The sequence below is a fragment of the Chiloscyllium plagiosum genome, unplaced genomic scaffold, assembly GCF_037043375.1.
Source record: "Chiloscyllium plagiosum isolate Xiang-an unplaced genomic scaffold, Cpla_swu_hap1 HiC_scaffold_1, whole genome shotgun sequence".
NCBI classification, from domain to species: Eukaryota; Metazoa; Chordata; class Chondrichthyes; order Orectolobiformes; family Hemiscylliidae; genus Chiloscyllium; species Chiloscyllium plagiosum.
In genome coordinates, this window is record NW_028270139.1 from 41,300,065 (window position 1) to 41,322,990 (window position 22,926).

Here is a 22,926-nt window from a genome sequence, read left to right on the forward strand (position 1 = left end):
GACTTTTTCATTTACTGTCACTGGGTTAAAATCTCGGAATTCTTTTCCTAACAACATTGTATACCTTCATCATATCCTCACAGCAGTTCAAGAAGGCTCATCTTCATCGTTAAGGCAATTAAGGATGGGCTATTGATGTCTACAATCCACAAACTATTAATAGAAATAAAACACCATTGACATTCTTTGTGTTGAATCATGAAATCCCTACAGTGTGGAAACAGGCCCTTTGGCCCAACAAGTCCACATCAACCCTCCGAAGAGTACCCACCCAGACCAATTCCCCTACCCTATTATCTGATATTTGCCCCTGACTAATGCACCCAGCCTGCACATCTTTGGATTGTGGGGGGAAACTGGAGCACCCAGAGGAATCCCACACAGACACGGAGAATGTGCACACTCCACACAAAGTCGCCCGAAGCAGTAATTGAACCTGGCTCCCTGGTGCTATGAGGTAGCAGTGCTAACCACTGAGCCACCGAGACTCTGTTTTTCTTGTTTATTCTTCATGCCCCTTTCCTCTTTGCTGGCTTAAAAACTCTTACAGTCAGATTTCTGATCAATTCTCATGAAAGGACATAGCCTGAAATGTACCTTTGCTTCTCTCTAGAGATATTTGCCTAACCGGCTGAGTATTTCCAGTACTTTTACTTCCTCCTTCTGCCATTTCTCTACATAATGAATTGCCTAATTTCTGGTACCATTCTTGTAAATATCCTGTGCATCATCTGTCAGACCTTAACATCCTTCTTAAGGGATGGTGCCTTGGATTGAATTTAATACTTTCAAGTTAAGTTTTGTGAAGTTTTGCTATAACTTCTTTGGTTTTGTATCTCAATATTTTAACGTCAAGTATCTCATTTTTAACAGTTGCCTTAACTTGCTTTTTGATTCTTCCTTTCAGAGTGCAGGATCTCGCATTTTCCTATGTTAAACTGCATCTACCAAATTCCTTTCTCACTCACTCAAACTATCTATATCCCATTGCAAATTTATCCTTATGCTGTCATCACAACACACTGTCACATTTGGTTTTGCATCAGCAGGGAATTTGGATACATTACACTCTACCCCTCCTCCAGTTCATAATATAGATAGCAAATGATTGAGGCCCTAAGGCTGATTGTTATGACACTCCTCCATGAATATTTTGAATATTTTGATCCCCTCCATTTCTGCAGCACTTAACTGCAGGTATCACATTCAGGCAACTTGCAACAATACATCAAATACTTTGTCTCTCATGACAGAGACTGTTACAAGATATTTCCTACCATTAGTAGTTTGTTTGTTTGTTATCTATTTTTGGGATATTCATAGTCCTCCACAGTGAAGTCTGATGTAAATATTGATTTAAATTATCTGCCATATCTGTAGAAACTCTTACTGTTTAGTTTTATATTTTTGTCAATTTACTTTCATAATTAATTTCTTCACTCATTATTAGCCTTTTAGTTATCCACTGTTGGTTCCTAAAAAAGATCTAAATCATCTGGCCTATCATTAATTTTTTTTCTGCTATTTTTGCCTTAGTTTTTATTGGAAATTCTTATTAATCCTTTTTGTTAAGCCTGGATAATTCATTTTTCTCATCAAGTCCTTCTTTTTGACCAGACTAAATCTTTGCTAAGTGTTATGTAATACATGCTGTAGACAAGTCTTTCTTCATACCTCTGCAGTTGCCCTTATTTAAATTGATGACATTGGTTCGAGACCTGAGTTGCTCGCTCTCAAACTGTATTTGAAATTCTACCATGTTGTGATCACTATTTCCTAGAAGATCCTTAACTATGAGATCTCTTATTAATCGCAAGTTACTAGATCTAAAATAGCCTGTCCTGCAAACAGGCTGTTCTAAGAAACAATCTCAAATGCTCTCTTCAGATTCATTTTCCATGTTGCCTGTGCACGTCTGATTTGTCCAGTCAATATGCAAATTATAATCACCCATGATACTTATAGCACCCTTCTTACACACCTCCAATATTTTCCCATTTATGATTTGTCCTAAAAAGAGGCTATTCTTTGGGGACATATAGACAACTCCCACCAATGACTTCTTTTGATTGATTTTTCTCACTTCCATCCCAACTGATTCCACATCACAGTCTGTTGCACCTATATCACTATCATCACCACACCAAAACTACCTCATCTCTTTTCACTTATTCTTCTGGAATATTGACTATCAAGTTCTTAGTTTGATCACCCTGCAAGTACATCTGTGAAATAGCTATCAAGTCATATTCATTTGTCTTTACTGTGCAATCAACTTTGCTACGCTGGTGTAATGCAGCTGGCATTCAGATAAAGATTCTGAATTAGAACTCATTTTTCCCACAACAAACTTTGGGCCGCACATTTACCTCACTAACCTTATTTATCGTATTCCAGTTTGCATGTGGCTCAGGTGGCAATTGAGTGATTGTTAACTTTCTCATAATCCCTTCGCCAAATCTCTTTTCTATGCCTACCTATGTCATTGGTACCTACATGAATCTCAACATGATCCTTCCTTTCTCACTCTAAGTTCTTGTCCAATCCAAAAAGAGATTTTAATCAGGTAGGCAACACAGCTTTCAAAACCCAGTTTTTGTTTAAGAGAACAATTTTATTCCCCTAATTATGTTTTGCCCTGTAAGTACTTTCTGTATTAACATTCTTTCCTCCCTCCACTCGAACAACACTCTGGATCATGATGTTGTTGTTTGCACATCCTCCCTAGTCAAGAACCTTATACTTACTGGACAATTGGACTGGCCGAAGCACCTCCAAAGCAGCCATATTCACCTGTCCCTGACCACCAATCAAATTTGATTAAGTTAATGTAAGGGTGACTGCCTTCTGAAATACATTTTCCAGACAGCTGTGCCCATTCCTGAAATGCGACAGTGTCTGCAGCTTGGACTGCAGCTCACACCAAAGTTCATTTAGCAGCCAACACTTGCTGCCGATGTGATGACTGTGAATTGTGCTGATGTCTATTAGCTCCCGCACACTACAGTGGCAACACATCACCTGTCCTGCCAGCTTGATTCTGTTTCTTTCATTAATTTACATATTAAATATTTTACATGAATTTCTCAACTGTATTTGTCCGCTGTAATAGCATCTCCTGATTTCAACCACTTGGGCAATCAAAAGAGGTGCTCAAGAAATACCCATCAATCACCCACCTGTCTCCCAGTATACACCTTGGCTCTGACAGATGGAAAGAGGTTGCAGGGGCTGTACTGCTGGGTTTATCTCGGGCAGGTTGTTCTCCATGTGCTGAAACGTACATTTCGCAGTTAAATTGCTTATTCCAAATGCCAGCAGACAGGTCAAGACTACAGGTTACCGTGCCCTACTTACATATAACTCCATTGAGATCTATGATTCCATTCCCCAGCCAAGCTTAAGTTCAGGCAACAGCTCTATTCTGCCCTTCCCAGTTTTGATTTGTTCCATCCACTTGAAGTTAGGGATGCTATTTTGGAACAACCGGGAAAGGTGAAAGCAATAGATGATAGTTATGCTAGGAGTGAGCATGCCACATTTGCAGTAGGGCAATAGTTTACAACGCAGAATCATTTAACTGGTAGAGCCATGCTTAAAAGAGGTCACTACATTGCATTGGAAGAGAATTCAGATCAAAACTGTCCATGTTCACATCTGGATGGACATAGCCTTCGCTAACCAGACATGATCAAAACCAAGACCTCAGGGCCTACACATTCTACTTCCAAAGAGTCCATGCACATCTGGGCTGGATTCCAAGAACTGGGTTCCTTTTTCTAGATTGGGCCACTTGATTAAATACATTATTGCATCAGATGAATCTGTTTTTCTGCTCCTGTTTTGTACCAGTGCAATTCTCTCCTATTGCTGTTGTTACATTTTATTGAGCTTGCATTTATTTACTGAGAGCAATGTTACGGTACACCTTTAAGAAGCAGGAATGAATTTCTAATTTGCAGTGTTGTGTCACATTGCCAGCTGATGGTATGACCAATCAGATCCCAGAATGAAATCTGGTTGATAGATCGTATGTTTTGTTTTAGTTGACACTGTAGTCATTAACTGAACCATAGTCTCACAAGGCTGCTGTATTTCTTTAAAATAGATATTTATTTCCTGAAAGGCAAAAACAAACAAAACAAAGCTACCTAGGTATAGAACACAGTTAGAAAATTCCTAGAATACCAACAAAACAAAGCTTCGAACTATTTTGTAGTATTTTAAGGAGAGAGACATTATACCTTTATATAAGTTCTTTACGTTCTGAGCTTTAAAAAAGCTTGAGAGTTAATATTTTGGATGAATACTAAATTACTCTAATTTTTACAGGAGAAGGATTCCACAACTATCATCACACGTTTCCATTTGACTACTCAACAAGTGAGTTTGGTCTGCGACTGAACCCAACAACATGCTTTATTGATTTCATGTGTTGGCTTGGCCTGGCAAGTGATCGAAAGCGAGCTTCTAAGCAGATGATTGAAGCATGTAAACTGAGGACTGGAGATGGGAGCGCTTAAAAGAAAAATGAAGAAAAGCTCAAAGTCCATATGAAGATTTCACTGATTGAAATTTGCTGTTATTTTAACCTGGACATATAGTCGTCATATTTCAAGCTTGTGACAATGCATCTAGCTTTATTGCAGTTTATTTTTTTTTGCACTTAATTCTTTCCATACCATGCAGGTGAAAGATAACCTTGAATTCATTCAATATATTTTACAAACTGCAAAAAGGCCTACTTAATCTGCTTGCCATGCTTTGATGTATTGACAGCAGATGTCCCATACAACCTGCAGTATATGAAGGAGAAACTGTATATCCGTTAAGTTTGCTTTGTCCTCAGATTTTAAATTCAGTTATGATAATATAATGGATTAATAAAACAGCTTAGTGAAATGATTCCCCACTCTCAAAAGGTGATGCAGTAGTCTGCAACATAATTTCATAGTTGTGGGTTTGAAAGGGATAAACTACATGAATTTGTTTTAATATTATTGCCAGACATGTTGTTAATTTCACATATACTTTTATTTTATTTAAATCCATGCCAACTTTGTACTAGAAACTAGTTACTGTGGGGTAAGTGAAGGGCCTTGAAACTTGTGTATATGCATAATGAGTTGTTAAGAGTCTTTTGTATAATTTGAAACAAAACAGTTTTATTCAATTCTGGTCGGATGATGTAATGGAAGATTGATTCTTAGGTGCCTCTTGTATGACAAAGGAGAATTGTGAGTTGGAGGAAAAGGAATCTTTATTAGGTTCATGGGATGTGGCATATATTGTGTTCAGAGAAAATACTGACAGCTTTTTGATCTTTTTTTGAAACCAAATTGTGTAAGGTAAATATGATTCGCAGAGTTGAGCCTCATGCATATTTGAACGTTGGAATCAAGATTGGTGGCAGACTGTTTTCTCTGTAAAATATGTGGTATTTCCGATACTTTGAGTAAAGCTGAAATAAGATTTGGTTTTTAGAATGTTTCCTAATTAGGTTAAAGTATTTGAATCTTTTGGGTGCTCTATTCTTTGCTGTTTATTCAAATTATATTTTTGTTTATTTGGTTATAGTTGGAGCAAATATGTAAAGGAGATGAAATTTTAAAATCAAAATTGTCAAAACATTTTGAGGAGCATAGCAATCAGGATGTGTTATTAATTCAGAAACACAACAGAAAACTCTTAAGGCAGGTAATAATTTCCACCTCATACATTTATGCCAGTGTTGATAGTGAGTTCCAAAGACTATCCCAACTCAACATATGCCTCTACTGTTTGAATTCTTTAAAGGAAGTGGTTATTGGTTACCATTGAGATTGCTGCTGTTCATGCTATGTGTGTGAAAAGCAGGGAGGTAGTGATATGCTAGGGGTACAAACGTGTGATAATGTGAAATAAATAAATCATGCAGTAATCGTAACAGCAATTCAAAATCTATCCAACATCATCTGTCTAGTGGTTTGAACTGACCATTGAACCATAAGTCAATATCAAGATTATAGACAAAATTTTCCCCTCACTAGTATGGCGACAGAAATGAGTAGTATGGTGACTAAATAGGGTGACAATGAAAAGAATTAAATCCTTAACATCAAGAAAGGTTTTTTTGAATGGCAACTTTAGAATTTCATTCTTGAGTAATGGCTACCTTATTTCCATGTATTTGCATCTGATTAACGCCCCAACTCCCCCTATTTATATCACACCCAATTTGCCATTCCTCCACTGAGAAACAAGATAATGCAAATTCCTAATAGGTAAAGCAGCTCAGGTACTTGGCAGCTGTAGCTTGCCAATTGCCTGTCCTGGCCATTATGCCACTGCAGCTTCTGCACACCATCGGTGCATGGGCCCTGCAGCACCACCGTGCTCTTTGACTCTTCATCTCAGAACTCCACGTTGGCAAATCGGTAGCTTACCACATTAGCAGGCCTGCTCTTGGACTAACTCTGCCACTGTCCACTATTTCAGGCCTATGTCTTGCATGCTTCTCCAGATCACTTTGTGCTTAGGGGCACCTATGTAACTCATGCATCTATGTAGGATGCTTTTGCGCTGGCGTGAGCACATTAGCATCTTATGGCTGTTAGCTTTCTAGGTGCTGGCTGACTTTAGTACCTACTTGGAGGTTGCTAGTCTCTGTGTGGGTCACATTGCTTTCTTCACACAGATTGGAAAGATCTTTCAGTGCTTACTTACAGGCTACTTCAACCTCTGCTGTTTACCTTGGTTTTTAGTGTCGATAGAAAGAGGTAGCTTGTGTTACTGGGGAGCAAATGTTTCAGTCATGTCACAGTATGGCGCCATGCTACATCAACATCCGAGCTGCAGCATGAGCCAGCTGCTTAAATGCCAAACAAACTCTGTGTGCATGTGAATGGTATTTGTGAAAATCAATAGAGCAGAGACCTTAGTTGTGTGAAGGATGACTACTGTTGCTAAGGGGATACCCTCCAGGTCCGTTCCCATCAGTTAAGGGTCTTATCCAAATACCATCGGGCATTCACTATGGTGAATCCTACAGGTTAAATGCAACCAGTCCGGGGATTACAGGTGGGTCTGTTGGGTGCTGTTGAGGCTTCAATCCTGGGAGCGTGGTAAGCCAATTTTACCTTCAATGTGGCAACAAGGGGGATTGACTTTAATTGAAATGATTGCTACCACAGTTAATAGTCATGTATGCACAGGAGAGCGAGTGAAGTGTCCTCTGAATGAATAGGAAGCATCAAGAGCAGAAAGCATTAGTAGTTTGGGAGGATGAGGTGGTGAGAGCCCTTGAATGAACATGATGCATGCTTGCATGCGCAGTGTTAGACTGTGTGCTGGCCCTTGAGTGTGAGATAGCAGAGAGAAAATGGTGCTACATGTTTGCCTGAAGCTCGGAAGATCACTCACCCTCTTGAAGTACTGCTGGGCATCCCTTTTCACGCAGGACACAGCAAATTCTCTCCAGGCTGACTAGGTGTGGTAGCATGGCCTCCTTTGGCTGTCAACAGAGAAAGAGAGCCCTCCACCACTCTGTCCACCAGCACCTCCATATTTCTGTCCTGGAAGCAGAGAGCTAGCTTGCCTTTCCACTCAGATAATTTGAGATCAAAGAGAATTAAGCTGCACTGTTTAAGAGTTAGTTCTAGGTTTGTGGCATCTGAAGTGATGTGCAGCTGAGCTTTAAGTAACAAACCTGAGGCATGGAGCCTGGAAGATTTTGCACCTCTGCCTCACTTGCCATGCAGTTTCCTCGAGAAACCTGCTCAACAGTTCAGTAGTATAATTAATAAAGTGAAAAGCAAAAGATTGCATGAGAACATTCAGCCTGGGCCATGGTAGTGCAGACACCATGAAAATTCACGCTACCGCACTTTAAATGTAAATGGGAAAATTCCACCTAGATGTCAATTCTTTTAACCTTATATAACTATTTGTTCTATATATAGTGATGTGATGTGTTCTATGTCTTATTTATGGGTTAGATAGTATATCTACTGTTCTGTACTGTTATTCTTTATTAATGATAATGCAAGAAATTACTTAGAATATTTTCTTTTAATATCTGAATAAACCAAAGTCTGATCTTGCAATTACTTATGGATTTGACCACAGTTAAATAAATTAAAAATACTGAAGAGCAAAAGAAAAGTTCATCAGTCAGATTTGAAGGACACATTTATAAAATTGATCACAATATGATATATAACAGGCTGATGTAAAACATTGCACAGTGATCGATTAACTGAAAGATGATCTGTGTGTTTCAGTTCCTATAACCAGCCCCTGGTTAAATTGCCTGCTTATAAAAGGGAGATCAAAGGTCTTCTCCAGGAGAATATTAAGAGACGGTTTACAGGACCATTCTTCTGCATCACCTAGTTGCCTGTAAAAGAACAACACTTGGACTGAGATGGTAACAATGTATTTTATGTATAATTGGTGCCTGATCTTGGAACCTAAGAATGGGAAAGGGAATATATAGTATTTTGATTGAATAGCTCAATGAGTTTTTTTTTCAGTGAATAGTTGAATCATTCAGGCCAGGAGTGTCCCAAGTTTGAATTCTATTGTGTTGAATTAGCTGATTTCAACCAAAGTGAGTGTGTTCTTCTGATCTCAGTCTGCGCATTATGGAAGGAAAAATATCAAGCCATTATTCCTGTTCCTATTTGCTATCCTGTGATCCTTATTGAAAGTGCAGTAAGTGGACATCAGGTGTTGGCCTCTACTGTGATGTACCCAAGGCCAAACAACTCACAAGAAACATTAGCATAGTTCACACATTTAATATATATTTACTGCACAATATTGTCTAAATTATTCAAATGGCTCATCAGTTATCACTTATTCCATCATTCCATCATTCAGTTACAGGACACTAATATTTCCTTTGTTAAAAGTTTGACATACTGTCTTGAACACTGATGCCAATGTGGTTTTTGTCCTTTCGCCATCTCTGGCCACCCTCAATGTATTACACATTTTAAATTGACATTAGATGCCAACAAACTATATTTAAAAATACTAAATGCTCAAAGTAACGTGTTCTTTTGGAGATTTTGCAACGAGTGTCATTGAAGCTATCCACTTGGCTCAGATGAACGCGTTTTGTAAGAATGCCAAAACCTGACTTGAATTCTGTCATCATTGTCCTGTTGGTTTACTGATCCTGATGTCAATTTGCTGTCTTGGTGAGTTTGTGAGGGTAGTATGTGTAGTGACTACTGATGGCAGTCAAGGAGTAACGTATCTCACTACTGCTATTAGTAGTGAGAAATGTGTATGGTGAAGAATTTATTGTAGCTGGAGATAGTATAAATAGTTGATAAACGACGCCAAAAGCAGATAACTCTCATAGACCATTCCTCTCCTTGGCAATGGTAAGAGTGAAAGTATGTGTTAGTGAATTATAATTTTTTTAAATTACAAGTTTTCTTTTGTATGTATTTCTGCAAATCTAACTTTGGATGATTTGTACAATACAGTCTGAGAAATGTCAGTTCTGTAGCATGTTACTTATTTGCAGTATCTACAAAATGAACTGTAAAGATGTTTAATTTTTACGGTGTTGATTTAACTTTACTTATAAATGAGGGTACTGTCCTCTTGTGTAATATGCCACCTTTTTGGAGAAGAATGTCTAATTGTTTCAAAAAGAGTCTCGTGCAAACTCATTCTGTGAACTTGTTCCCACTCTAGTTTACAGCAGCTGATAGATAATTAAATATCAATCTGTAAATAATTGTGCTTTGCATAATTAATTCAGTCAGGAGTTCTATCTCATTTAAACTTGATCAGTGTTCCTAATGTTAGATCTCAGCTATAAGCCCACACTGGTAACACACTCAGAGTTTTAATATTTTGGTGTATTTCCCACTGAACACCAGTTTCCAAATAATAAGAGAAAATAAATTAGAATAAACAAATATGTGCCTTGACTTGGCTGTGAAGTGACTCCAGACTCTGCTCTACTCAACCCTATGGAAAATGGATGAATTAATCGAATTAAGAAGCAGTTTAGCAAGCTCAATGTGTTTGATTTAGTCAATTGACATGAGGAACTGTTTCTATTATGACCAATTAAGTATTATTTCTTATTTCTTTGTATGACCAAATGCCCATAAATCTCCAAGTAAAACAAGATATCCTTTTAACCAAATGCAAGCTTATGTTGTATAAGGAAACATCTTGAAAATCATTCCCATCTACTCATTACATAATTTGCTGTATTTCCCCCTAACCTATTCTGTCCCTTCCACCATAAATCCCAGGACTATTGTTGGGAAAGTTGGCATACTAGCCACACTTGTCTAGAATTCTGTGGTGTTGACTTGTAAGTAATATAACTCGGCCAAACTCTGAGTAAAATCAGAAGCAGCTTTCTCAAATGTGTGCACAGAAGAATATGTGACATAATGTATTTGTGTGTTTTTATTCATCACCATAATCACTACGTTAGGCTTGTAAAGATCATGGAAGGCACTAGTGCACTTTTAAGACTATCTTTTTTTGGAATTTGGCCTGTGAAAATTGAAATAAAATGAAAATAAAGACCAGAAATAACCTGTATTTTGACCAATTTATTATAACAAATATTATTTGCATTCTTCAAAATGTAATGCTCTCTCATTAACCTAAATATAGAGTTTGTAAAAGGTTTAAAATAAATGCTGCTAAATTTGCCTTGTCTCTGTTGTTAGTTGCAATTACCAACACTCTGACTACTGTAGCAAAAACATTTGCTTTATTTGAAAATCCTCACCTGGTATGTGCTGCCTGTAATTTGGCTCCAAGGTCTAGGTCAGTTCTTCTGTACTTTCTCCAAACAGCTATTCTCGGAGCCTGATCAACTATTAACAGAGACCATTTTACCATGGAGGGAATTAAATTCAAGTTAGTGATCAGATGCTTGTACTATCCAACAGAGAGGTCAGGATAATGATTATTGGTGTGAATACTGGGTTATTATTTCCCCAGCCAATGCTCAGAGTACTAAATGTAGCAACACTTCTGTTGCTACAGCTGAACTCCCTATGTGCTAGGGAATAAATTTAGGCTCTTCCTTGCCTCCATGATTCCATATAGGTTAATTGACAGATGAATGGCAGAAGGAATCCTCTCCTCTTGCTTGTGCAGGAATAACAGCTAAAGTTCATCATGACTGATAGGAAGAGTGTGCAAGAAATCAAGCAGTTTATTCCATGAGCTATACCAAAAGGCTAAGTGTCTTATTTAAACACCAAAATAAATGTTGTCAGTTTGTTTCTCATTATTCGTACTAGTTGGAACAAAAGAGACAATAATCTAGTTTCTTCAGTATCTCAAAATAACTTGTTTATTAGGAACAGAATTAACAATCCAAGATGGAAGATGAGAAAAATTTCTGGCTGTAACAGACTGCTCCTTTTTTTTGAGGTATTTTAGGTGTTGGAGGTGATTTCCTCGAATTCCAGGAGAAGCATTACTGTTTCATATGCTGTTGCATTGTTTTGGAACTTTTGAGAGAAAAAAAATCAAAACAACAGCACTTTTAAAAGGGAGAGGAATGGACAAAGGAAGCACTTGGTGAGGTCAGTGCAGGAGAGAGAGAGAGAGAGAAAACGAAACCCACTAACAGACACAGCAGTGAACCTGTGCAGTTACTGCCTTTGCTGTTTGAATTCATGTATCGCTGGACATCGGAGTGTGTCTGAGAAAATTAACAAACAGCAAAATTCACAACTGATCTTCAAGGAACCTATTTGGGAGAGGTCACAGCTCAGTGAATATTTTTAAATGTGGCCTCACAGAAAGTCTGCAGTAGTGAGTAGAGTGGGTTCTTTCTTGATTGTGATTTATTGAGATATGTCTTTTGATTAAACTTAAAAATATAAGCCATAAGTATTAGGTTAGCCTGGAGCGGTGTTTTGTAGAGGAATAGGACAGTGCTATTTTCTGGGTCTGTAGATTGGAAGAAGCAAAAATGGCCTTTAGGAGAGTGATATGCTGTTCTTGTTGGATGTGGGAGTTTAGGGAGAGTTTGTGTTACTGAGGATTATATCTGCAATAAATGCCGTTGGTTGCAAATCCTATCAGATTCAATGGGTCGGTTGGAGAGACAGAGGCAATGAAGAATTTACAACAGCAAGGGGTTGTGATGGGTGGCAGTCATAGGAAGGGAGAAAAGTTGCAGATACTGTCACATTGATGGGTTAACTCCAGGAAAGGTAAGAGAGGTAGGCAGGTAGTGCAGGAGTCTTCTGTCGCTATCACATTTCAAACAAGTATGCTGTTTTGAAAAATGTAGAGGGTGATGGATTCTCAGGGGAATGTAGCAAGAACAGCCAAGTTTATGGTATTGAGACTGGCTCAAATGCAATGAGAGGTACGTCAGCTTCCAAAAGATCAATTGAGTTAGGGGACTCTCTAGTCCGAGGCACAGTTAGACGTTTCTGTGGCCAGCAGTGAAAAATCAGAATGGTGTGTTGCCTCCCTGGTGCCAGGATCAAAGATGCCTCAGAGAGTGCAGAATGTCCTCAAGGGGGAGAGGAACCAGCAGAGATCGTTGAACACATTGCAACCAATGACTAAGGAAGACAAAAGGATGAAATTCTGAAGGAAGAATATAGAGAGTTAGGCAGGAATTTAAAAAGGAGATCCTCGAGAGTAATAATATCTGGATTACTCCCGGTGCTGCAAGCTAGTGAGGGTAGGAAAAGGAGGATAGAGCAGATGAATGCATGGCTGAGGAGCTAGTGTATGGGAGAAGACTTTACATTTTTGGATCATTGGAATTACTGCTGGGGTAGAAGTGATCTGTACAAGAAGAACGGATTGCATCTGAAGTTGAAGAGGACTAATATATTGGCAGGGAGCTGCTCAGAAGGATTTAAACTATTAAGGTGGGGGTGGGTGGGAGGAGGAAGTTGTGACCCAGGTAGATAGTGAGGAAAGAGATCAATCTGAGACTGGTACAGTTGAGAACAGAAGTGAGTCAAACAGTCAGGGCAGGCAGGGACAAAGCAGAGAACAAGGTAGGACTGATAAATTAGACTGCATTTATTTCAATGCAAGAGGCCTAACAGGGAAGGCAGATGAACTCAGGGTATGGTTAGAAACATGGGACTGGGATATCATAGCAATTACTGAAACGTGGCTCAGGGATGGGCAGAACTGGCAGCTTAATGTTCCAGGATATAAATGCTACAGGAAGGATAGAAAGGGAGGCAAGAGAGGAGGGGGAGTGGCATTTTTGATAAGGGATAGCATTACAGCTATGCTGAGGGAGGATATTCCCAGACATACATCCAGAGATGTTATTTGTGTTGAATTGAGAAATAAGAAAGGGATGATCACCTTATTGGGATTGTATTATACACTCCCTAATACTCAAGAGGGAAATTGAGAAACGGATTTGTAAGGAGATCTCAGTCATCTGTAAGAATAATAGGGTGGTTATGGTAGGGGATTTTTACTTTCCAAATATAGACTGGGACTGCCATAGTGTTAAGGATTTAGATGGCGAAGAATTTAAGTGTGTACAAGAAAATATTCCGATTCCGTATGTGGATGTATTCACTAGAGAAGGTGCAAAACTTAACCTACTCTTGGGAAATAAGGCATGGCAGGTGACTGAGGTATCAGTGGGGGAGCACTTTGGGGCCAGCGACCATAATTCTATTAGATTTAAAGTAGTGATGGAAAAGGATAGACCAGATCTACAAGTTAAAGTCCTAAATTGGAGAAAGGCCAATTTTGACGGTATTAGGTAAGAACTTTTGAAAGCTGAATGGAGGCAGATGTTCGCAGGTAAAGGGACAACTGGAAAATGGGAAGCCTTCAGGAATGAGATAACAACAGCCCAGAGATAGTATGTTCCTGTTAGGGTGAAGGGAATGACTAAAGAAATTGGGTGTTTGGTTAAGAGAAAGAAGGAAGCATATGTCAGGTGCTTCAGACAAGATAGATTGGGGTTGCACGGTGGCTCAGTGGTTAGCACTGCTGCTTCACAGCACCAGGGTCCTAGGTTCAATTCCAGCCTCCGGCAACTGTCTGTGTGGAGTTTGCACATTCTCCTAGTGTCTGCGTGGGTTTTATCCGGGTGATCCGGTTTCCTCCCACAGTCCAAAGATGTGCAGGTTAGGTGAATTGGCCAGGCTAAATTGCCCATAGTGTTAGGTACATTAGTCAGAGGGAAATGGAACTGGGTGGGTTACTCTTTGGAGGGTCAGTGTGGAGTTGTTGGGCTGAAGGTCCTATTTCCACACTGTAGGGAATCTAATCAAATGAATCCTTAGAAGAGTATAAAGTACTTAAGAGGGAAATCAGGAGGGCATAAAGGGGACATGAGATAGCTTTGGCAAATAGAATTAAGGAGAATCCAAGAATTTTTACAAATACATTACGGACAAAAGGGTAACTAAGGAGAGAATAGAGCCTCTCCAAGATCAGCAAGGCGGCCTATGTGTGAAACCGCAGGAGATGAGGGAGATACTAAATGAGTACTGTATTTTGCATTAGTGTTTACTGTGGAAAAGGACATAGAATGTAGGAAAATAGATGGTGACATCTTGAAAAACGTCCATATTACAGAGGAGAAAGTGCTGCATGTCTAGAAATGCATAAAAGTGGATAAATCCCCAGGACCTGATCAGGTGTACCCTAGAACTCTGGGAAGCTAGAGAAGTGACTGGAGGGCCATTTGCTGAGATATTTGTATTATCAATAGTCACAGGTGAGGTGCTGGAAAATTTGGAGGTTGGTAACGTGGTGCCACTGTTTAAGAAGTGTGATAAGGACAAGCCAGGGAACTATAGACCAGTGAGCCTGACGTCAGGGATGGGCAAGTTGTTGGAGGGAATCCTGAGGGACAGGATATACATATATTTGGAAAGGTAAAGACTGATTCGGGATAGTCAACATAGCTTTGTGCGTGGGAAATCATGTCTCACAAACTAATTGAATCTTTTGAAGAAGTAACAAAGAGGATTGATGAGGGCAGAGTGGTGGACGTGATCAATATGGACTTCAGTAGGCGTCGACAAGGTTCCCCATGGGAAACTGGTTAGTAGGGTTAGATCTCGTGGAATACAGGGAGAACTAGCCATTTGGATACAGAACTGGCTCAAAGGCTGAAGACAGAGGGTGGTGGTGGAGGGTTGTTTTTCAGACTAGAGGCCTGTGACCAGTGGAGTGCCACAGGGATTGGTGCTGGGCCACTACTTTTTGTCATTTATATAAATGACTTGGATGTGAGCATAAGAGGTATAGTTAGTAAGTTTGCAGGTGACACCAAAATTGGAGGTGTAGTGGACAGGGAAGAGGGTTACCTCAGATTACAACAGGATCTTGATCAGAGAAGTGGTAGATGGAGTTTAATTTAGATAAATGTGAGGTGCTGCATTTTGGGAAAGCAAATCTTAGCCGGACTTATACACTTAATGGTAAGGTCCTCTGGAGTGTTGAAACTTTATTGCTGGAACAGCACAGCAGGTCAGGCAGCATCCAGGGAACAGGAGATTCGACGTTTCGGGCACAGGCCCTTCTTCAGGATTCCTGAAGAAGGGCCTGTGCCCGAAACGTCGAATCTCCTGTTCCCTGGATGCTGCCTGACCTGCTGTGCTGTTCCAGCAATAAAGTTTCAACTTTGATCTCCAGCATCTGCAGACCTCACTTTCTCCTCTGGAGTGTTGCTGAACAAAGAGACCTTGGAGTGCCGGTAGATAGGAAAGTGAAGAAGGGGTTTGGTGTGCTTTCCTATAGGTTTAGGGTGAGAGGAGAAAGATATAAAAGGGACCTAAGGGGCAGCTTTTTCATGAAGAAGATGGTTCATGTATGGAATTAGCTACCAGAGAAAGTGATGGAGGCTAGTACAATTGTAACACTTAAGAGGCATCCGGATGGGTATATGAATAGGAAGGGTTTGGAGGGATATGGGCCAGATGCTGGCAGGTGGGGCTAGATTGGGTTGGGATATCTGGTCGGCATGGACAAGTTGGACTGAAGGGTCTGTTTCCGTGCTGTACTCTATGACATGGCTAAACGAGTTAGCAAATAAACTGCTATGTAGAATTAAACTATATCCCTCCCTTAATCCTAACAAGACATTAGATTAGATTCCCTGCAGTATGGAAACAGCCCTTCGGCCCAACAAGTCCACACTGACCTTCTGAAGAGTAAGCCATCCTGACCCATTCCCCTACCCTATATATATCCCTGACTAATGCACCTAACACTATGGGCAATTTAGAATAGCCAAAAATGTACATTTTTGGATTGTGGGAGGAAACTGGAGCAAATCCACGCAGACACTGGGAGATTGTGCAAACTCCATACACACAGTCACCCAAATGGGAATTGAACCTGGGTCCCTGGTGCTGTGAGGCAGCAGTGCTAACCACAGAGCCACCGTGTAGTGAGAGTGGTATATAGTCCACCTAACTGTGGTGGTGATTTTGGGAATGGCATTAAGCAGGAAGTCCGAAATGCATGTGTTAAAGAAACAGATATGACTAAGGATGACTTTAATCTGCATATAGATTGGGCGAATCAAATTAGTCACAGTACTGCAGAGAATTCTTAGAGGATGGTTTACAGGACCAACACATTGATGAATCAACTAAAGAACAGGCCACTTTAGACTGGGTATTATGTAATGATAGTGGAATAATTGGTAGTATAGTTGTGAGAGACCCCTTAAGGATGAGTGACCGTATTATGATAGAATGTTTCATCAAGATGGAGAGTGAAGTAGTTGTTTGGGACTCGGGTGCTGAATCTTAATAAGGAAAACTACAAATAGTATGATGCATGAGTTGTGTATGACGGTTGGAAAATGTTACTGAAAGGCATGATAGTGGTGGATATGCAATGGCAAACATTCAAAGTGCGTATGGGTGAACTACAAAACTTATTTATTCTTGACTGGTGCAAGAGTGCATAGAGAACAGTAGCCATACCCAGATGTATAAGGGAAGTTGTATTAGATGTGAAAAAAGTATGTAAATTTGCAAGAAAAACAACAGACCTGAGGATTGGAAACAGTTTAGAAATCCGCAAAGGAGAACCAAAGGATTGATTAAGAAGGGAAAAATGCAGTATGAGAGTAGGCTTGACTGTGAAAGTTTCTGTAGGTATATAAAGAGAAAAATATTGGTGAAAACTAATGTCGATCCCTTATGTCAGAAACAGAGGAATTTATAACAAGGAACAAAGAAATGGCTGACAACACTTCAGTCTTCACAAAGAAGGACATGAATAACATACCAGTAATGATGGGAAACACTGGGTTGAGTGAAAGGGAGAAACTGAAACAAATGTATATTAATAGAGAAATGGTGCTGGAGAAATCCTCAGGGCCTGATAATCTACATCCCAGAGTATTTAAGGAAGTAGGCCTAGAAACAGTGGATGCATTGGTGGTCATCTGACAAGAATCTTTAGACTCTGGAACATTTCTTCCAAATTGGAAGGTAGCTAATGTAATATTTAAAAGTGAAGGCAGAGAGAAAACAGGAACTGTAGACTAGTGAATCTTGATGTCAGTAGTGGGGAAGATGCTAGAGTCCATTGTCAAGGATTTTGTAGCATAGCACTTAGAACACAGTGGTGAAATCAGACACAGTAAGCATGGATTTACAAAAAGGAAATCACTCAACAAATCTACTAGAATTCTTTAAGAATGTAATCAGTAGAGTTGATTGGGGGAACCAGTGGATGTGGTTTATTTGGACTTTAAGAAAGCTTTTGATAAAATCCTACAAGAGATTAATGAGTAAAATTAATGAATAAAATGAATGGCTTGGGATTGGGGTAATTGGTTAGCAGACAGGAAACAAAGAGTAGGAACAAACTGGACTTTTTCTGAATAGCAGGCAATGATGAGTGGGGTACTGAGATCCCAGCTATTCACAATATACATTAATGATTTAGATGAGGCAACTAAATGTAAGATCTCAAAGTTTGCAGGTGACACAAAGTTAAGTGGAAGGATGAGTTGTGAGGACGAATCAGATATGTTGCAATAAGATTTGAACAGACAGACTGAATGAATGGGCAAATGCATGCCAGATGCAGCAAAGTGTACTTAAATGTGGGGTTATTCACTTTGGTAGCAAAAATAGGAAGACAGTTTATTCTTTGGCTGTACATTGAGAGAGGGGAATAACCAATGAGACTTGGGTGTCCTTTGTGCACCAGTCACTGAAAGTCAGCATGCAGGTGCAGCAGGCAGCAAAGAAGGCAAACTGTATGTCGACCTTAATAGCGAGATATATCACTTGCTGAACAATTCTGATAGTGTTAACAGCGAGATGATCACCCAGTTTCAGATCATCAGTCAAGTTCATAATTTGATTCATATATGCTTTCTAGAAGTAACATATACCCATATGCAGGCATGTGTTCTCTGCAAACAAATTAAATATTTTAATCTTTATAATTCCTTATTGTTTTCTGCATGATGATCAGGATGGACTGGTCAACCAGCTGCCATCCATTTCTAAATAAAAAAAAAAGAAATGTGGATTCTGGAAATCAGAAACAAAAACAGAAACTGCTGGAAAATTCAGGTATGGCAGCATTGTGAAGAGAAAGCAGAAGATGGGGTTTTGGACTCTAACTTTTAATTCTGCTTTCTCTCCACTGATGCTAACAGATCTTTTTGACTTTTTTCACCAATTTCACCTGTTCTTGTGCCATCCTTTTCTCATGTTGTATAAATTGTTTCAATCATTTAAATTTGACATTCTTGCATGACTTGCCACATAAGAAAGAGCAGACGCGAGGCTAGGAGTACTGCGGCATGTAACTTACTCATCTTGACTTAGAAATATATTACTGTTCCTTCACTGTCCTTGGTTCAAGATCCTGGAATTCCCTCCCTAAGGGCATGTGGACTGCATTGGTTTAAGGCCGTTCACCACCACTTTCTCAACGGCAACTGGGGCAGTGAATAAATGCTTGCCCAGTCAGCATCCCCAATGTCCAATGAGGATATACATTAAAAAAATCTACACCAAGGTTTGAACCTCTCTCAGTGGGAGTATTTATCAATTATCTTTCCTACTTCTTCCCTCTATTTTGATCTCTTTTAATTTCATGTGACTATGACTCGAGGTCCATGGTATCTTCCTGTTAATAAGGAGTCAATTTAATTATTTAATATTTCCTTATATTATCTGTTCGTTTATTATGTGTATTTCTGGGTGGCGCAATACCTTTTCCTGTTATTCATAATTAATTGATTTATGTTATACAAAATACTATTTATTTTATAAGTAATTTGTAATTAATTTAATGCTGTAGTTTATCTTCCCCTTCTTTTTCACTATTTGCCAACCCTTTTTTAAAATTCTCTTTTGCTAGTGTGAGAGGTAATTTCGGTTTAAACTTTAAGATGTGCCTGGACCACAGACTGATCTATAATAAAAGACAAAACCTTTGTTTCTTTTCTAACAACCATTTTATATACTCAAAAGTAGAGTAGTTTAAATTGTGCAGAATGCTGACAATTTGTGAGCTATAGTAAAAGCATGCAGGCTCTTGATTAATGAAGCCATTCACACAGCAGAGAAGGATGAGTCCTTCGCTGATAAGACTCCAGGATGGGAGTGCGACTTGAGACATCTGTTTCGAGATTAAAGCTTTTGACTGATAAGACTACAGGGTGAGAAAAACAACAAACTTTGGAGACTCTGGAGCCTTTTGTTGCAGACTTTGTGATAAAAATAATGATGTTTTTAAGAATGTGAACCTCATGGCTTGTTGGAGCCAAGGAGAGGAGGGACTTGTCCTATAAATAATGGAGACTTTGTAAGCCTCAGCGCGCCTTTTCTTTAAGGGTGCCCGACTCTGCAGACTTGACTTGTTAATAAAACTTTGTTTTCCTGAATTTGTCTAGAGCGATTATTGAGAAGCGATTTTCGTTTCTAACAACTTGGGGGCTCGTCATCCGGGATCAACACTCCGGCCGCAAGGGGAGTTGAGGAAGGATATCGGAGAAGGTGCACCCTGCTGAGTTCAGCAGTCCCTGATTCCTTGCTTGTCGCCCCGCGCGGCTTGAGCGAGTGATATCCGGGAGGCTCAGGAAAACAAAGGAGGGGTGTACCCGAGGCAGTGGGGACGGTTAACGATCGAGTAATTTCGGTGCACCGAACCCAGGTAAGACAAAACTTGCGGGGACCGTGTTTCCGGAGGACTGGGTACCTACGGGGTGCCTGTGGATTTTTTTTTCTACAGAGACGTGGGACTCAAGAATCTGGAGGCCGGGGCTCGCCTGTGAGCGATTTTGCAGAGACCGTGTTTGAGGAGGAACGTGTACCTACGGGGTGCCTGTGATTTGTGTCACAGAGACGTAGGACACAGGAATCCAAAGACCGGGGGTGCCTGCAAAGGAACCTGGGCGATCACGGGACTGAAGGTCCGGGAATTGGCTACATTGTGATAGATTATCACGGGAAAAATACGAAGTCCTCGGAAATGGGAAATAAGGGATCTAAGGTGATTAAGGGAAAGGTAGGCTTAAACAGGGACAATGACACATACCCCGGGGTACCTGACGATAGTCCGTTAGGGAGAATGCTAAATAATTGGGATCAGGCTGGAAGAAAGGGAAAATCTAAAAGGAAGATGGTAAAATACTGTCAAAAGTGGTCCCAGAAACCTATTCAGGGCGACTCAGTGTGGTGGCCTAGATTCGGTACTGACGAAGACTGGGTCCGGCAAGCCCTCATTTTATATGTCAATTCAAAACCTGATGTTAATCTGGAAGAAAGTGATTATGCCCTTTGTTGGCTGCCGGTTACGATATCTTGTCAAATGCAGGTAACTAATAAAGACTCGAAAGGGCAGAAAGAATGGGACCCTTTAGATCACTTACCGCCGCCCTACGTGACCCCGTCTGCCCCACAGAATGTTCCTTCGGGTGACGACGATTCAGGGGAAGGGGAAGAAGATGGGGAGGAATCACAAACTACCTCAGGGGTACAGACCAGATCTCAAGCTGAAAAGGGTCACAGACAAAACCCTGTCTCGATTGCAAGAATGAATCCACTCCGGGAAGTGCCCATGGGGGGCGAGGAAGGAAGGACGGGATATGTGAACGTTCCCTTGACGAGTACTGAAGTACGGAATTTCAGGAGGGAGATGAAGGGTCTACTAGAGGACCCCATGGGACTTGCTGAACAATTGGATCAGTTCCTGGGTCCGAATACTTACACGTGGGAAGAGATGTGTTCCATCATGAAAACATTGTTCTCTAGCCAGGAGCGTCAGATGATACGACAAGCTGCGCTCTTGGTCTGGGAGAGAGAGGGGGGAGAAGGAGGGGAGCAGAAGTTTCCCCTCACCGACCCCGAGTGGGATAAGAACACGGAGGGAGGACGGCGCAACATGAGAGACATGCGGGAATATTGGATAAAAGGAATAAGACACGCAGCCCCAAAGGGGCACAATTTTACCAAGGCCTTTGGTAATCATCAAAATCCGGAGGAAACCCCTACGGACTTCCTAGACAGGATTAGGAAGAATGTGCAGCAGTTTGCTGGGGTGGACCCTGAGACGGACGTGGGGCAACAACTCATACGGGTAGAGTTTGTATCAAAGGCCTGGCCAGACATACGAAAGAAGTTAGAGAAAATGGATGATTGGGATAGTAAATCTTTAAGTGAATTACTACGAGAGGCGCAAAAGGTGTTTGTGAGAAGGGACGATGAGAAGCAAAGGAAGGCGACAAAGATAATGATGCAAACGGTGCAACAAATGACAGCTGGAAGAAAGGAAATGGGAGAGCCGTGGCAGAAACAGGAAAGGGGAGAGTCGTGGCAAGAGCAAAGGAAAAGAGAACCATGGCCGGAACAAAGGAAGAGTGGAGGAACGCGAGACCGCGACAGGGAAACGAAGAGGACACTCAGATGTTACTATTGTAATGAAGAGGGACATTTTAAACGAGAGTGCTCCCGCTACAAGCGGGAGGTGAGGTCGTACGCCCTGATGGAGGAAGATTAGGGAGGTCAGGGGTTCCTACCCTTGGGGCAAAAGGACTATCGACAGGAACCCCTGGTAAACTTGAAAGTAGGGCCCCAAGGATCGGAGATCACATTTATGGTGGACTCGGGAGCCGAAAGATCAAGTATAATCTAAATACCCCCCGGCACCCGAGCAGGAGGAAAAGTTATGGGGGTATCTGGAATTGGAGGACAGAAATTACAAGTCCCAGTGGTAGAGGACGTGGAAATTGGATATGAAAACAGAACTACTAAACGAGACCTCCTTCTACTGCCATCGGCGGGATTTAATTTGTTAGGAAGAGACTTGCAGGTCAAACTAGGGATCGGAACGGTACCAAGTAACGGGGAAATGGTGGTAAGGTTGTTCGCCCTCACCGAAGATGATGATCAACAAATAGACCCGGAAGTTTGGTACCGAGAGGGGAATAGAGGGGGTCTAAACATCAAACCTCTCCAAATCACCATGTTACCAGGAAGAGGCCCGAAAACTTACCTTTGGAGGAAGGATCACAGTATACTCCCCACATTCGGTTAGTGCCATACTGGCTCAGAAGGCTCACCGCTGGTTAACAGACTCTCGCATCCTAAAGTATGAGACGATTTTGATGACCGGGAACGATCTCAATTTTGCAAAAGATCTCAGTTGCAACCCAGCCCAGTTTCTGTACGGACGTCCTGCAGACGGGGAACAGGAGCATGATTGTGTGGAATTTGTGGACTTGCAGACCAAAAGCCGAGAGGACCTGCAAGAAGCCACGCTGGGTGAGGGACAGGAACTGTATATCGACGGGTCCTCCCGGTGTATCAGTGGAGTACGATACAGTGGCTATGCTGTTATAGATGGTGCAACGAAACGGACGATTGAGTCTGGACGACTGCCCGGGAAGTGGTCAGCCCAATCCTGTGAGTTGTACGCCCTCCAGAGGGCCCTGAAGCTGTTGGAAGG

At 40.8% G+C, this 22,926-nt stretch overlaps 1 protein-coding gene across 2 annotated transcripts in view; it reads left to right on the forward strand.

The window, feature by feature from the left end:
* The window catches only part of LOC122552385 (stearoyl-CoA desaturase 5-like), a 58,441-nt gene extending 47,765 nt beyond the window's left edge, over window positions 1-10,676 (forward strand). Inside the window, exons 5-6 of one of the 2 annotated variants that reach the window (XM_043695144.2) lie at window positions 4,333-4,383; window positions 8,262-10,676. In XM_043695144.2, the coding sequence (XP_043551079.2) occupies window positions 4,333-4,383; window positions 8,262-8,383 (173 nt within the window). In that variant the 3' untranslated portion in view covers window positions 8,384-10,676. Of the gene's footprint in view, window positions 1-4,332 lie in introns of both variants that reach the window. The other variant, XM_043695138.2, reaches the window with a different exon arrangement.
* Window positions 10,677-22,926: the final 12,250 nt, after the last annotated feature.